At 46.1% G+C, this 16,341-nt stretch overlaps 1 protein-coding gene across 1 annotated transcript; it reads left to right on the top strand.

Moving 5' to 3' along the window:
- The first annotated feature begins 2,206 nt into the window (after positions 1-2,206).
- On the top strand, positions 2,207-12,747 carry LOC8043437 (S-adenosylmethionine sensor upstream of mTORC1). The gene is made up of 5 exons (XM_029981487.4): positions 2,207-2,482; positions 4,408-4,546; positions 7,397-7,489; positions 9,419-9,539; positions 11,653-12,747. The coding sequence occupies exons 1-5, from the start codon at positions 2,407-2,409 to the stop codon at positions 12,193-12,195; spliced, it is 972 nt and encodes a 323-aa protein (XP_029837347.3). The 5' UTR covers positions 2,207-2,406; the 3' UTR covers positions 12,196-12,747.
- The last annotated feature ends 3,594 nt before the right edge of the window (positions 12,748-16,341 follow it).

Here is a 16,341-nt window from a genome sequence, read left to right on the forward strand (position 1 = left end):
GAGACGTGTTCCAGGCACCCTAGTATCACGTCGAGTCCGTGCTTCCACGTGCACTTGGTGGAGTTCATCCAATCAGGATATGGCAGGTTATTGCCATGTCCAAAGTGCACCCGAAAATCTTGATGCTAGTAGCCTCGCGGATCGGTACTCCACTGAAGGTGAGGTCGGGTTCAACGTCCCTGGAGCACTTTGTTTCCTCGGGGGACGGCAACATGTCGCTCTTGAGGCGTTCAGCAACGGTGCCCAAACCTTCTTGGAGGGTGCGGGTCTGCTTGTCAGGATTGCCGCACTTTGTCTACATTGCTATGTCACCCGCATACATTGTGGCATGGAGGTTCCGTATGTAATGAAGTTTCCACAGGAGTGGCGCCATCTCAATGCTAAAAGCATCGGAGACAGCACCGCCCCTTCGAATTTGGTTCTAACGCACTGGTTGCCTTGCCGGTCTTTTTGATGGGGAATTTTTTGTCTTAATGACTTCGAGTCTTTGTTACTTCATCTTGCGGACGATGGCGTCATTCGGCGCCGTATCCACGGCCTCCTTAATGTTCACGGGGACGAGTAAACGGAGCTGCTTGCAGTTGCAGACGACTACGCCTTCGAGAATCAAGAGCACGGTGTAGCGTGTACCTAGATTTTTTATGGAAGCCCGTCTGGTGACTATCGTTGACTCTGGACACACCCAACCCCCAACCCTTGTAATCAAGCTAGCAGCGCTTTGCGCTCAGCATAGTCATCCTAGGCACGTAACAACAGCATATACAAAGTTTTTTTTTTTACTTGTAATTCGATAACGCCACAGCCGTAGCTACAAACATCGCTTTTTTTACCCGGTTTTAATTGGATTTAAGATTGTGTACACCACTATCCAACCCAACTTCCCATGGCACTGGGCAGCGTCAATCGATCTGATATGTCTGCGATGCTGATCGTAAAAATCATTTTTAAGTGCATCATCTCCGAATAACTATAAACAAGCAATGTTAACCGATAATATTTCCCACACGAAGATGAAAACAAAACATCGTCTGGAAAAAATTAAATTCCAGATTCCACAGATCGATCAGTGCGCGACGGACGGGAAAAATGCAACCGAGTGATAGCCGCCAGTTTAACGGTGTCTAACGATATCATTGCAATTTTATAGTTTCTGGGTTCTGTTTCGTTTTACACTACCAAAAATCGTCGTTCCAGGATACTCGCACGGAACGCAGCAGTAAGTTCGGCTCGAAGCTCGTAAAATGTAGGCTCGGTTCAGATTTCCCTCTTGCACTGCCGCACGACATTGGGACCTCACAGGCGCCTTTGGGGTTCCCCGATAATTATCTACGAGCATTATTAGAACCAGAGGAGGTCGGTCACGATCGCGCAAGACGGCCGCGTCTTCGAAAAGCCAAAAGGAATGCGACCTGGAGAAGAAAAAAAACAACGAAAACAAAAAAATCACGCCAGACCGTTAGAGATTTGTGAAATGCGCGCGAGGAAATTCCTGCGTCGAATTTCTATCCGAGATGACCGACGTATTGCTCTACGTCGCGAACTAAGAATAAAAGGCGGGAGTGGGTGGGGTGGGCCCCACACCTGCCGGAACGGATCGAGCACCCCCGAAAAAGTTGCGACAACTGATCGGTTGCGACGTCGTTGCGCCCTTCTTGGAACGCCGTTCGCGAGGTCCCGTTCTGACGTAGGGGGCGGGGAAGCGCCCGTTCGGGGCCAAAAGATCGTCGGTCGGGGTCCAAAGCAATGTAAGCGGGCGGGACGAGCCGCTAAAGATAATTAGTAGAAAAAGGGTCTCGATCGCTTACCATTCCCAGCCACAAACGTCAGCTCTGTTTGTTGCGATCCGAGCGGTAATGGCGTCAACTCCACAAACGCAGACGACAATGGTTTCGTATTCGAATATTGTTAATCGGCCGTAATAAGGTAATAATCAAGGCCGTCTGAGCTGTTTCAAAATTTTTACAGTCAAATTTGCTACAATTATTGGTAAATATCGTTTTAACTACCGAAGTTACATTACGATTGAAATTGCTCACTTTCTTTTTTCTTTTTAATATTAGCGTTTTCCTCAACTGGAAACATTAAAAAAAAACGTATTTGTGGTTTATATAATTTTTTTTTTTTTTTTAGAGTTGCTACAAAATTTATGTTAACTTTAGTTTTTATTGATTATTCAAGAAATTCCACGAAGCCATCTACTATCCACATCAACGCAAACCGACGAATCCGACTCGATGTAAACAAACGTGGGATGGATATTTGTGTGGCATACTTGATTGCTTTTCGCAGTTGCCTTTGTTCGCATGACGGCTAATTACGTTTTGATTCCGAGCCCCTGTGGTGTCGTCACTGTTTCTCGGCATTTCTAAGCTCACTCGGAAGAGGCTGGAAAAACCGACTGCTGCGATGAGCCGAGAGCAGCAGCAACTCGTATCCGTCATACGAGGAGTGCACGAGAAGTTGCGCTTCGACTACCAATCAAGTAGGGTAACTTTGCACTTTCCCCAGAGTACTATCGATAAACTTCGCTTATGCTTTACGTATCAGATGGTCCGGCACATTTTATGGAAGAAGTCATGATGATAGCGGAGAGGAAGTCGTCTGCTTCTTGCTCAAGAGTTGTGGTGACGTCAGAACGACGCTGAGCTCTGATTGGCCGATTGAAAAAAAGTGGGTAGACCTCAAAGCATCTAGCATTGAGGTCTACCCACTATTTCTTTTTCAGGCGGCCAATCAGAGCTCGCCGTCGTTCTGACGTCACCGCAACTTCTGCGCAAGAAGCAGACGACTTGCTCTCTGCTATGCACGCCTACCTCTGTGCTAGCTTCGGCTTTGTGAACTCCTTAGAATGTTACGTTTTTCTGTCTACCTTCTTCCTTACCTCTTTTCTTGGAGTTTTATCTGGGGGAAACTAAAGTACTGTACCGGTCAATGTAAAACTCTCGGATGTTGAAAGGATATTGTAAAACAACGGAACAGTACCTTGTCGACAGGGGTACGGGAAACATAAGCACAATCAGCGGGAAACTGTTTGTCGTCCTCGGTGTTTCGGTGCCTTTCTCCTTTCTGCCTGAAAGTAAGGTTGTCCAACCTGTGTGTAAGACCACGTTGCCGACGCGGTTCTTGCATTTCCCCTCCTTCACTTCGAAACAGCTTGAAAAAGTAAATTTCTAAGAACATCCCACCTTTCCAATAGAGACAGTGACCTCATATAGTTTTCTTTAAAGACGCAGCCTGTGGTTTCCTAGGCAAAAGAGAATGTCTGTTCATCACTCTGGTGATCGGAACTCCATTGTGGTGGTCTCAATAAGGGGCCAGAGTGTCGTCTCAAGCACCCTGGGAGGGATGTCCAGCTTCGAGGGCGTTGGTGGGGAAGGAGAGCATTGGTACAGTCCCACAGGTAGTGTGCATGTTGGAGCCAGTACAGTGGGGGCATGCTGGCCAGCCAGGACGTCCCAGGAGGGTTTGTGTCTGTGCCCGCCTGTTGAGGGTTGTGTACGCTTGGCTGAAGCGAGGGCCGCGTTTTGTGTGCATTTGTTGGCGCAGTGTGTTCAGATAGTAGGGTCCTGGCCGGGGGTGTAGGAGGTCCCAGACTTTGCTTGGGAGGGCGTGTGCAGTCTGATTACCTCCTAGGCCCTGGTGGCTGGTAGCCATCTGACAGTGACATGTAGGTTGTGATAATTCCCTTACTGCTACCCGTCTCGGAAAATGACACGACGCACTAGTTCAACAACACAGTCATTCGTTCACCGTAGTCGCCTGCGCCGCTATCCCAAGAGCACCCGCACATCCACTGCGATGGCCTTTTATCAGCGACGAAGTGCCACTCGCATGGCTAAATGTACTTGGCTTTTTCGCGATGTAAATGACTGGACAGTAGGGCATGCGGGCCACCTGGTCCATTGCTTTAGGTCTCCAGGTTTCCCACGACGTGTGGCTCTATCAAAAGAATGTATGTGGGACGGTAGGTCTCAAAAGCAGCAGCACACCCCCTGGTTGTCGGTGCAGATGAGAATTCCCAGATTTGTCCAAACATGACTGCCAAACACAACAATCACAAAAAGTGGGTTGGTGTCACGTAAGGTACAGTTGAAAAGTGAACATGACTTGTGTCTTCTGTTGAATGCAGCCCTGGATTGGTATATAAGGGTCCCTGACATTTTATTCGGTACAAACAAAACTTGCTCACTGTAACCAGATAAGATAGCTAGCCAAGATTTTTCTGTCTCCAATGCTTTACTTTGCAAAACTTTAGTGCCAACGAAATTATAAAAACGTCCAGCGTGGGTCAAGTTCACAAAATGTGAAACCATTTACGTTTTTTCCGGTTCAGTGAATGACAGATGACAGAAGTGGAATTTTGAAACGGCCATTAAAGTTTGTAACTTGCAATTTTTTCTTGCGTAGCTGGTGACGAAGAGAGAGTCTGGGAGAGCCACTGTCGGGATGCGGAGTTGCGAAAGCGCTACGCCGACAGCATGTTGAGACTAGCCACCACCATCTGGCCGTTCAGGGACAGGATCGAGTGGTGTCATCAAACCCTGAGGCAGGTCTTGGGAAGTTTGGTCGCTGCCTCTTTTTGTAGCTCGGAATGTTTGTGCACTGTGTCCGACGCAGACTTAGGTGATAGCACATGCAAATAGCTCTTTGGGCAAGCCTTCAATCAGGGTTTGTGTATGTGTTGCACACTGTAGTATACATAATTGCGAGCTTGATTTTGTGGAGTGTCAAACTCCTGCCTTCTTCTGCTACATAGAGCATAACTTGGGCTTGTTCACACCCTAAAGAGTCCCGGTACCATCAATATGCTGTAGCGTCAAGAAGTGTTCCAACAATGCTTTTGAGTTGACACTCGAGGGCCTAAAATAAGCTACTCCTTTGTTCTACAGAGAAGCTGAGGGCACTGTCAGAACCAGTAGAATATGGAGATGTGTGCATAGTGATTTTTGGAATTGAATCAGATAGTTACACCTCCCAAAGAGTATTTCATGGAACATAATCATACAAAATATCAGGTTGCATATTTCTACAAAATGTGAAGGCTGCGTAGAAAAGCATAAGTGTTTCTATCAGTGGTACTGTCCCGTCTAATGGTGTTCTGCATTTTCAAAATGGATGGATGGACAGATAAGTATAGCTGAGCCCTTTGTATTGGGGGACAGCTTACGGCATCTGGCAGATGTGTGACATAGATAAATTGGGGGCTTGGACTTCTTAGACCCACAAATATCCTTGCTTAAAATTTAAAAAAAAAATGATGCAATTACAGACATGTCTTAGGGGCCAAAGACCGAAAGGGGGAACTAAGAACCAGATTACTAATATGATTAGACTGTGCTAATGGGCAATGTTGCGACGTGAAGTCAGCAGTTGGTTCAAACGTTTTTGTGTTTTTATTTCTAAGGCTGATGGAAAGCTTTTATAAATCTCTATCATTAATAGAGAGTAAGTGAGAAATGTGGCACAAATATATAAACTATACGCCTCGCAAGTGGGCTCATTTTTGTCTTCTGCGCATGAGAAAGGAAGTAGCGATGACGTCAGAACGCCGATCCCTGATTGGCTGATCGCGACCCCCTATCTGAGCGTCGTCTGCTCCTTTGCAACGTCGTCTGCTCGCAACGTCGTCTGCGTCTGTCTTAAATTTCCTGCGACTTTCTGAAGTAGGGCTTTACGAGCGAACTCGACTTCGCCTTTCAGAGGAAGCAGACGAAATAACTCGAGTGTTACATTGTTTTTGTCTAACAACAAGGCGACGCGCATCAGGGAGGGAAGTCAAAGGACTCCCTGGCGAGGTGTCCCGAGGCGCCGAGGTTTGTTTGCTAAGAACCGAGAGTGAGCGTGGTTAGTGTCCCCAAGTTCCCTCCCAAGTACTTTTTCCCTCCTTTCGTGTGCGGCGAGACTTCTCACGCTTTAACTTTAACGTCGTCTGCTTTACGTCTGCTAGTCAAAGCGATGGCTGCTTTACCTTTCCTGCGTCTGTCGGAGTTTCACCACTTTTTTTACCGGCGAGAGTCACCGCTGCCTCGGAAAACAAGGAGATGACAAGAGGAAGAGATTGACCTCTTAATCTAAAATTGAGGTCAGCGATTAAAGTATAAGACGGGAAGGGTTCACAAGGGTCGCGCGGGCATATTCCATTCAGCACGCCAGCCGGTCGTGGGCAGACGGTCGCCGAGTCGGAGTGCCTGCTAGGCCCATCTGCCGTGCTCGCTTGGTCGTTGTCGGTGGAATCGTGGCCTTTGGAGCTTTTCCCGGGTGTTTGTGGATTTAACGTTCTTGTTCGTCGTGGTCTGTTTCAAGTACTTTTTACTTTTTTCTTGCTGCTTGAAGTCGGGACGCGTGAGAAGCGCACGTAAGAAAATAAACGTCCGTTGTTCGTCGCGACCGCAACGCTGTCGGCCATGCTGATTTGATTAAGAGAGCTTCGGAGCTGTCGTGGGATTTCGTCGTAACCTGCGCAAAACTTACGAAAACTTACGAGTATGTTCTTAAGTTTTGTCTTGCGCACATTTTTGGCGTAAGATCGTTTCTTGAATCTGGCCTCTGCGCTTCCGAAAGTCGCAGGAAAGGTAAGACAGACGCAGACGACGTTGCGAGCAGACGACGTTGCAAAGGAGCAGACGACGCTCAGATAGGGGGTCGCGATCAGCCAATCAGGGCCCGGCGTTCTGACAGCACCGCTACCCTCTGCGCAAGGAGCAGACGAACTTGCCCTCCGCATTGCAATCAGAAGAGGAAATTGTATTTTTACATCTTGATTCTATAGATCTATTCCTCAGAGGCATGGATTGCAACTCCTCGGAGTGACGGAGCACCTCTGATAGACTTCCATGATAGCAGCAGGCCTTACTTTGCATTCTAGATTAAAGGAGAGATTGATTTATTTTTCAGCATACACAAACAGAGAAAACTGCTTCAAAAAGCATGCGCACGGATCCGCCTGGAAGTGGTGCTTACCCCAGTGCATTCCCATACTGCTAAAATTTGCCACCTTCGACACCGACGCCGCAAGCGTAGCTTTGCCGCAGTGTGCTGATGCTGCGGTAGAAGCACGCTAAAGGAGATAGAACAGCACACACTGTTTTATCGGTGTATTTTGGATTTGAATTATATTCTTAGCCCATTGGATGGCACTGCATTCACACTGAACCAAGGTAGCCAACATAATTTTGTTATGGCTCTAGCATAAAAAGCTTTCCACTTACAGTTACTAAAATTTTTTTCTGCAGAAATTTTAGTACAGGCCTTCTACCATGCAATCAATCCCAAGATGAAAGATGAAGCTGTGGTTGACTTGAAAATTTCAGATGCAAAGAACTAAATCATTGTACAATCGACCAAAGTCCTTCTTGTTGCTTGAAACATTGATACAGATGTGCGTCTTCTGATGCAGGAGCTACTTCTACGAGGGTGGCCTCAAGAGGGCCTTGCGGTCCCTGCCGTCCTTCGATCAGAACGCAGAGTCTGCCATGGAACACGCCCTCAGGTTAGCTGCATTGGGGAAAAAGTTTTGCTTCGATGGAGAAGCTTGCAGGATCAAGTTTTATAGTTACCAAAAAAATAACCTCATAGATCTATCTGTGAGCCTACCTGTGGCACACCTTTTAAAGGGCAACTCCGCTTCATTTTCGATATTTAGAAAATGATGCAGCCCTCTTCAGTATCATATAGGAAGACCCCATGTCAAATATTACGATCTAATTCCGTCTATATATTTAATAAACTGGCCAGCAAACTTTCAAATCAGCCAAATTAAGATTACAGAAATAATATTCCACATTTCGCGAATCCGAGGACGTAGAGCTGTTTAGTAGTGCTTTGTGAAATTGAATCACATGTAAGCCTAAATTTTGCGGAACTGAGCAGAGTTGCCCTTTAAAGGGACGCTGCCCCCCCCCCCCCCCCCCCTCCCCAAAAAAGATTTTATTTTTTTAATTGTTTGCCAGGCAATCTATTATGGTGCCAGAAGACTACCGAATCCATATTTTGCTGCAGCGTCACATATATTTTTAATAAAGTAAAACACTCAACTGCTCGAAACCAAAACCGAAACTGGACTGGCAAGGAAGAAGAAATATAGAGGAGGAGGGAGTCAGCAAAAATCACGTTGCTGTACAACTTTTTTTTTTTTTTTTTTAATCAATGTATTTATAGTTTTCTAGAAGCCACAAAAAAATGGTTATCTTATTTCTTTTCTATTTTTTAATATTGAGTGTGTGCCTTTGATGACCCACGACTTTGATTATATTTGGTGGTTGTGTCTAAACCATAGAGATTGGCACGTGACCACAGTGAAGAGAGTAAGCGCGACTCTAACCTGCTAGTTCTCGATTGGCAGTTTTCGGGCAAATAAAAACCTTGGCGAGCATAAATCCCCTGTCAGTTTCCCCTCAAAGGAGCTGTGCAACGATTTTAGTGTTGAAAGAATTGGTATCTTCTACTTTTGACATTGTTCACCTTGTCACAAAGGACAGAAAACACACCTCTTTCCTTCGAAATGTTGCGATTCCGCCGCGTAATCGCGAGGCGAAAATTAGAATATTCCTCGACCTGCAGCTGCGAGCGGCGGCCATGAGAAACACGTGGCATGACGTCAAGGGGGTCTTGTAGAAAGATAGCAAGTTGTGCGAATACCCGCTCGATAAAAGGCAAGTTTTCTATAAATCGGGTCGTTCCAACATAAATATAAATGCGTCAAAAACCTGCTATCATCAACAAAACTTTTATTATCGGTGTTTTAGTGGTGCCATCTATCCTAGGTCCACAAAACTGTCAGCTCTATCTGCTACCGCGAACAGCGGAACAGCCGCCAGAAGCCGAAGGGAGAGGGGGACAGGGCCAAACAGGTATGGCCGGACCCGGATGAGACTTTCCTCCTTTCACCATATTGTTTGCGCTGCGCCCGCCAGCATGTGGTCACGCGGTTGCGAGCAGATGAGTTCTCACTGCTCACTGATGGCTGTAGAGAGAGAGCTTCACCGGAACCCCGCGCCACCGCCATTGACGTCACAGCGCACGTGACTCGGAAGATGGTGAAGGGGTTGAGAGGTGCCGAAAACCTCAGTCTTTGTCTATTTTTAAAACAAAAACTAGGATATGCAGGCAAAATGATTTTTTTGTTCTTTACTTCAGAAAGGTCGAGACACCAACTCCCAAATTATTTAAGCAAAGCACTGAAACTGTTGCACAGCTCCTTTAATTTCACAAAGAAAATGCATGTTCTTGCTTCAAGATGTGTTCCATTCTTGAAATGTAAAGGATGCGGAAAAACTGCCTATTCATGGTATTTCTGTAACAAGTTTTACTATGTGATGGATGCAACGAAGCTCTTTGGGACAAGCATAGTTGCATGCCAGCACTGTATTGCCTTATCATATGCACGAAAGTGATATTTGGCCACAACTCTAATTTACAGACTGCTGCAACTGCCACCCGGAGGCAAAGTTCGTCTGCTGGACGTGGGGAGCTGCTATGACCCTTTCAGGTGTTATGAAGACATTGAAGCCGTTGCCGTCGACCTCACGCCCGCACGCGAGGTTAGTGCATGTCGCTCGTTGCGAGGGAACCCAGTTGCCCCCAATCCAAATGGCCTGTGATGCTTCGACACAAAAAAAAAAAGAAATCCACCCCACATAGGCATTGCGTCTCTCACAACTTGCGTTAGACGGGAGAGGTAAAGAAGAATGCAAGGAACCCATATTATGAAACCTCACTGGCCAGGCGGCACGGTATAGAAGGATATGGAATCTCGACATTTTACTGAGCAGCTTCTCTACGAAACAGTTAACATCTATAAATTATTTCCAGACCTCGAGCTCTCTTAGCCTTCCAGGAATTCCGGATCGCTCAGTTTAGGCAGACTCCCGGTTAGCGTACGCTGCAAAAGACTTTGCACTTTCCTACGTTTTACTTGTACAAGGCAGCGACAAACTTAAATTTCATTGCCCAAGCCAGTGCACGGGGCAAGCATGTTCCAAGCAGCGCTAATTTTGACGAGTCGGTCATTTGCCTGGGTTGTTTCCGAGCGATATACAGGCACAAAACAATTTGTATAAACCAACAAACTGAATGCACTTAAACATTTCACGAAAGTGCATTTGTTGTACTGAAATTTTACGAGTGGTTTCAGGAAAAGAATTTAAACCTATAAAAACCCGTTTTTCTCGTACTGAAATACCCCGGAGATGAGGGGACACAAAAAAGGGGACAAATGCAACACCGTTTCGAAAGATTAGAGACGGTGTTGTGTTCATTTTTTCATTCTTTGTGTCCCTTCGTCTCCTGGGTTCTTCGTTACAGTTGCTCACGAGCTTGCCCGTGCAATCCCCCTCGTTTCTGTTGTTCTCTTACGCACAAGGGGAAAAACGGCTAAAACTGTTTGGTTGAAGCTTGCAAATGGCACAGCATAAAGCAAGTGTAAACTTTGAGATGCTTGAAAGCAAATCAAGCGTACGTGGTACCACCTGCGTGTAGCAGCGTTTTCCTTGCTGTGCGTAACAAGAAACAGCTTTATTTTACGCTTAAATATTTTCCTACAACCTGCACTCATAAAATTTGAGTACCGTATTTACTTGCATAATCATCATTTATTATTCCTCGAAGGCCCAGGGTGCATAATGAACACACTTTTTTTCCTGAAAAATTGACACATATGTGGGGGCCGTTTATTACATGGAGTAAAATTTTTGCATTTACACAATTCGAGCAAATGACATATTAGGTGCTAATATGACATGGCAAGGTACTGTGGCCCGTCCCCATTGATGGAGGTGCACCCACGGCTGGTCGGCGGCGCGCCACAGTAACCATGTTTTATAAATTGCGAGCCTTTTTAGAGCGCTTTCGGCATGCCTTTTGCTGAAGGAAAAGCGCCTACAAAGCTCACTCAGCACGGAGAGCAATGCAACCGTTCTTAGGCCTAACCATTTTCACGATTTCATTGTACGAAAGCGGACCACAGACAATGGCGTATTTATTGACATCAATGCTTCCGATAGGCAAAGAATGTTAGGGGCTTAGCAATTCCTCGACCCAAGCGTTGTCAAGTGTTTGCACCGCTAGGTTTTACGGTTGATCACTTCTGCAACTGCTCACCCGCAGCCATTAAGAGAGCGGCTTGGCTTGGCTTGGCCCGATTGCTTGGCGGCAGAAGAAAATTGGTATGGTGGGCTTGGAGGCCAGCTAAGTTGGATGCAATTAGAGACTTGCAAAGCCGAAAATTGGAGGTGCATTCATTATGCAAGGGAAAAAACTCAAAATATTGGTACCCGTCGTGGGGGGTGCCTTCATTATGCGAGTGCGTCCATTATGGAAGTAAATACAGTACGACAAATATACACCTTAAGACAAAATTGCGAGAAGTTTCAGTGCACTCTATTCGTCTGTTTATTTATACAAATATTTTTGCACCATTGCGCTCAGAGACAGCCTGCAGATAAAAACCGAGAACCGGTCGTCTGCACCGTAGTTTGGACCCTTTACGACCATTTGTTGGACCGTCCTCGTCAGGAGTTGCGCGAAGCCAGCTGCGCTATGTCTTGTTTTGCATTAATTTTCTTCTGCTCCGTCTTTAAGGAATTTAGGTAAGCATTTCACCTCAACAACGTACAACCAACTAGCCCAACATGCCGTCTTAATATTCTCTTCCAGGGAGTGCTTGAGTGCGACTTCCTGAAACTGAGGGTCACGGACCCCTCCGGCGGGCGGTGGTCCCCCTACGTGCTGACCAATCCGCTGGTCGAGCTCCCCGCGGCCAGCTTCCAGGCAGTGGTGATGTGCATGGTCCTGGAGTACTTGCCGAGCTGCCTCCAGCGCTGGACTTTCTGCCGGAAGGCGGCCGCCCTCCTCAGGCCCTACGGCCTCCTCCTGGTGGTCACCCCGGACTCTAAGCACCAGCAGAGGAATGCGGCCATGGTGGCCAGCTGGAGGGAGGCCCTGGGCAACCTGGGGCTCCCCAAGCTGCGCTACGAGAAGCGGCAACACCTGCACTGCATGGCCTTCTACCGATGCGGACCCACGCGGGAACTTTCGGAGAACGAGGAGGCTGCGGAGGCGCGCAAGATGTACATCCCGCAGGACTCAAGGGACTATGTGGCCCTCTTCAGCAGGGTGGCGGTCGAGGAGAGGGATGAGGCGGGGGACGTGGCGCTCGGCGAGGGCTTCTTGGAGCTTCCGGACTGTGTAGATCTGTAGTCGCGGCACGGATCTACCAATGCGTAGTGACGAAAATTCATTGGACAAATATCGTTCATCTTGGCCGTCAGCGCCACAAACGGTTTCAGAGTAACCGAATGGCCCGTTCAGACACTCCCGTTTGCTTAGGACCGCATCCTTGCGACCTTATATGACGAGAGAACATGCTGGCACCATCTGCAAGGTGACTGTATTTCACTAGAGACAAAGTTTTACACTATCGAATCCACATACTATCCCTAGTCGTTTATAACATTGTCAAAAAATTTTCAAGGAAAAAAAAAAAGACTTGCACAAAAAAAAAAATTAGAAATAGGATGTGTTCAGCACGCTCATAGTGGTGTCACACTTTTTTTTTTTTTTTCAATTGAATTTTTTCACGGGGTAGAGAAATGTTTTCAGACAACGATAAAAACCTTACTTTTGCGAGAAACTTTCTTGTATGTATTTGCGAGAAAAAATTGCACGTAAGATGAGGTTGAAAATGGGACTTTCCCAATTGCGCATTGATGCAAATTTGAAGGCACCTGGAATAAAAAATACAACCGTCAACTTTATCAAATTGTTTATGCCGATTGTACATAAACTTGACTACTAGAATTAGTCAAATTTATATTATCTGATCATATACTTAAAAAGAAATAAAATGGCGAACTTGGTTTTCTGAGCAACTTTTCAGTAATAAAGCATTTTCCGGCAAATTTTTAGGACAGTTTAAAATTAAACAGTCATCCTAAATATTTTTGTTCCAAGTATACAGTTTCTTGTACATTTTCAGGAAAAAATATAGTGTTCTACTGTGACTAAATTTTCCATTGCACCCAAAATTTCCCCCAAAAAATTGAAAAAGTAAAAAAAGTATTAATTGGCGCTTCAATCAAAAACGTTCAGCCTTTCCACATAGGTGAAGAAGAAAGAGCAGTGAAGCTGTACTATGTGCCACCATCTATGAGCGATGGCGGCAACCAGACAGCTGTCAAGCCAGTTGTCTGGTTGCCGCCGTTGCTTATAGATGGCGGTAGCTGTCCAGGTTTGTCGAAATTTATTTGTCCAGAGACACGAAACTGGAGAAACTAGCCCTTAACAGCTCCGCTGTAAAAAGGTCGCACTAACTCGGCTATTCGTTCGAGTAAGACCTTCGACGCGCTGATTGAACACGAGCCCTGGCCGAACACCGACGCAGCACTCGTGCCCAATTTCAAGCCTCAATCAATCCGACTGTGATGACAATGCAGAGGCCTTCCGCTTTTTTATGTGGTGTTGGTCCAGTGGTGGGGTAACGCTGACAAGGTTTGACCAGTGGAAAATAGACTTGCTGCAAAATGTACAGCGCCACGACGGCAGGGAATTTCGAGAACGCTCGGTATTCGCCTCGAGATTGAACCGTGCCGCCACCGTGCGGCCGAAATTGGAAACGCGCGGAAGCAAGGATACCGCCGTGCGTCGTCTGCTACGGGCGCACGCTCACAGCATGGATCTCGACGACGCAAGCCCGTTTCAGGCTGAGCTCGGCATTCCTTATTAAATGTTTGATGTTTCTGTTGCCGTTTCTTCATACTAAAAATTGTGTTGTATCGTTTCCCATGCGTAGAAATTCAGCAAAGCGATTTATTATTAAGTCGGAAGCTTCCATAATCTTAGTGCTTTGGTTTGTATACAATCGCTGGTCCCCCGTATTTTTGTTATCTCGCACAAACCGTGGCTTCCATGAGGCAATAAATGTTGAGTGGTTCTGTGGTTTGATTAGAAAATTAAACCGACTGATCGCTATCTTTTGATAGACTAATCAATCAATAAATCCGTATGTTGATTTTTCGCCTGTAATATTGCATGAAAGGTGTTAATACCACGTTTTTTTTACTGGTCTTACTGTCATAAATGGCATATTGCATTCCCATTCTAAACTTCACGTTGCGATTCCTACAGAAATATGAACACGGGAAGCCTTTTAAAGTGAAGTATTTTTAAGTTATTATTTAAACGGTATAATCACGCTGAAGTGGTTTACAATGCAAGCCAGTGTCACAAAAGAAATAAAGACGTCAAAAATATTCAAGCAGGCATTTTTTTACTCCTCGTTGACTTTTTCCAGCACAAGATTCCAATTAACCGGCAAAAGAAAAATTGCAATGAATGCATTACTTCAATAATCTGAAAGTTAATCGATGAATTGCCCAGTCCCAATATACGTTAGGTGAGGGCGGAGGGTGATTGGAAAATCTCGTGAAGGTCACTAGCCTTCATCAGTAGTGAATATCACTGCTGCCAAAGCTGTCTGTGTCGTGCGCGTCGTTTGTCGGGGTTGCAGAGTGTACTGTGTTTGAATGCAAGATTATTTAGCCAGAAATTTATACTATTAGCCTCTTGATATCCGCGGCCCTCACCAAGAATACCGAAGCGGGTGAACCCACACTACCAAGAAAAACATTAATAACAGGAACATTGCTACGTTGCTTGGTTACACTCGTTTATTACAGTCACGGCAGATATATTAGAACAGTTTGTTTCACTTGTTTCAGTTGTGCTGCCAACCGTGCAGTTTGCAGGGGGGCTATGTCCGGCAAATATTTCGTTTCTCCTAAAAAGAAACGGAAGTGACAGAAGTGACGATATCACGTCTCATTGGTTAGAAGCTCAAATGACGAAAGAGGGAACTTTCATCGTTTGAGCCCTTAACCAATCAGACGCAAAATCATCACTTCTGTCACTTCCGTTTCTTTTTAGGAGAAACGAAACATTTGTCGAACATAGCCCCCCAGATCTTAACTAGAAGAGACACATCCTCCTCATCGCAACGCAGTAAATTTGTACAGACTCCAAAAAACTTACCCACACTATGGCACAGTAAAAGGGCAGAAAAACTCAATAGCACGGTAATATCCAATACAGCGCTAACTTATCTTCATTCTAAATAATTATATTACTGGAAAAGCTAGAAGTTAAAAAACAGCTTAGAAGCTGCGATTTCACAGCCCACAGTACCAGTATTATATGTTATCTGGGTTGGAATTTATTGTTTTTTTTAATTCCCACGTCGATGAACCGAAACATCCATTTTAAAAGAAGCAACTATTTAACATAAATATTCCTGTTCAGCCGGAGACAGGCATCAGTCGTGGTGATCCATGCTTTTCAACGTCTGCCTAGAGCAGACGACGCACCCACAGAAGCGATTATATAAATTTGGGCCGCACGCTGGCAACACGATTCGATCTTCACTGAAGCACCCAACAGTATTGCATCCTTTTCCGCTAGAATTGTTTTCCCACCAATAGTATGCGACAAAATAAACACAAGAATCTACGCCGTCTCGCGCGCGAACGTGAAGAGCCTATGGGGCGGCCGTTCTCCTATCCCCGCTTTGATGATGATGATGATGATGATGATGATGATAGCACGACCGTAGCGCCACCCCTAGGTCGATCTCGAGGCCAATAGATCACACGCTTTCTTGCTGCACCTCCGCGACTGCGCACGCGTCGCAACAGCTGGTCGCCAGCAGCTGTCGCAGCCATCTGCCATCCCGCCCATCTGCCATAATATCGTAGGCGGCGTACCGTATCTAGAGCAGCGTAAACCCGTCGCGAAAGGCGATTCGAATAGGTTATTGGTCTTAACTTTTCCTTGACGTCGTGCAGTGTCGCAGAATCCACTTATTTTGCATTGCGACCATGGCAGAGTGCGACTAGGTTCGATAAAGCGTTGGCACAGCAGACAGAGGCAATGCGGTACAAAAGAGAGTGATGAAAGAAGGGGCAGACCCTCCCCCGTGCGCTTTTCGCTCGTTCGACGATCCGACTCTGCTACTGGGCTCTGAGGTGCTCGAACGTTGTTGCTATGGTAACCTGAGCCTGCTTGCATATGCCACATGGTAGCAGGAGGGAAGACGATGGGAGGGGTGTACTGAGTACTCCCATGCATCACGCTCGGGCTTTTGGGATTTTTGCAAAGGGTCTATCGGCGACTCCCTTGCCAGGAAGAAGAGACAAGGGGTAATGTTTTTCGTTTTTTGCCAGATCCCCCAAAGGTCATCCTGGTGATATCCCACACTGCCTAGTGATAGAGGGAGAAAATTGGCTTTGAAGGGCGGAAGGAATCATATGTTTGTCTTTTTATACTTGGGCTAGGTGGCGCAAGCTACCACCC

Source organism: Ixodes scapularis, unplaced genomic scaffold, assembly GCF_016920785.2.
Source record: "Ixodes scapularis isolate PalLabHiFi unplaced genomic scaffold, ASM1692078v2 PGA_scaffold4__175_contigs__length_147842914, whole genome shotgun sequence".
In the NCBI taxonomy this organism is placed as follows: domain Eukaryota; kingdom Metazoa; phylum Arthropoda; class Arachnida; order Ixodida; family Ixodidae; genus Ixodes; species Ixodes scapularis.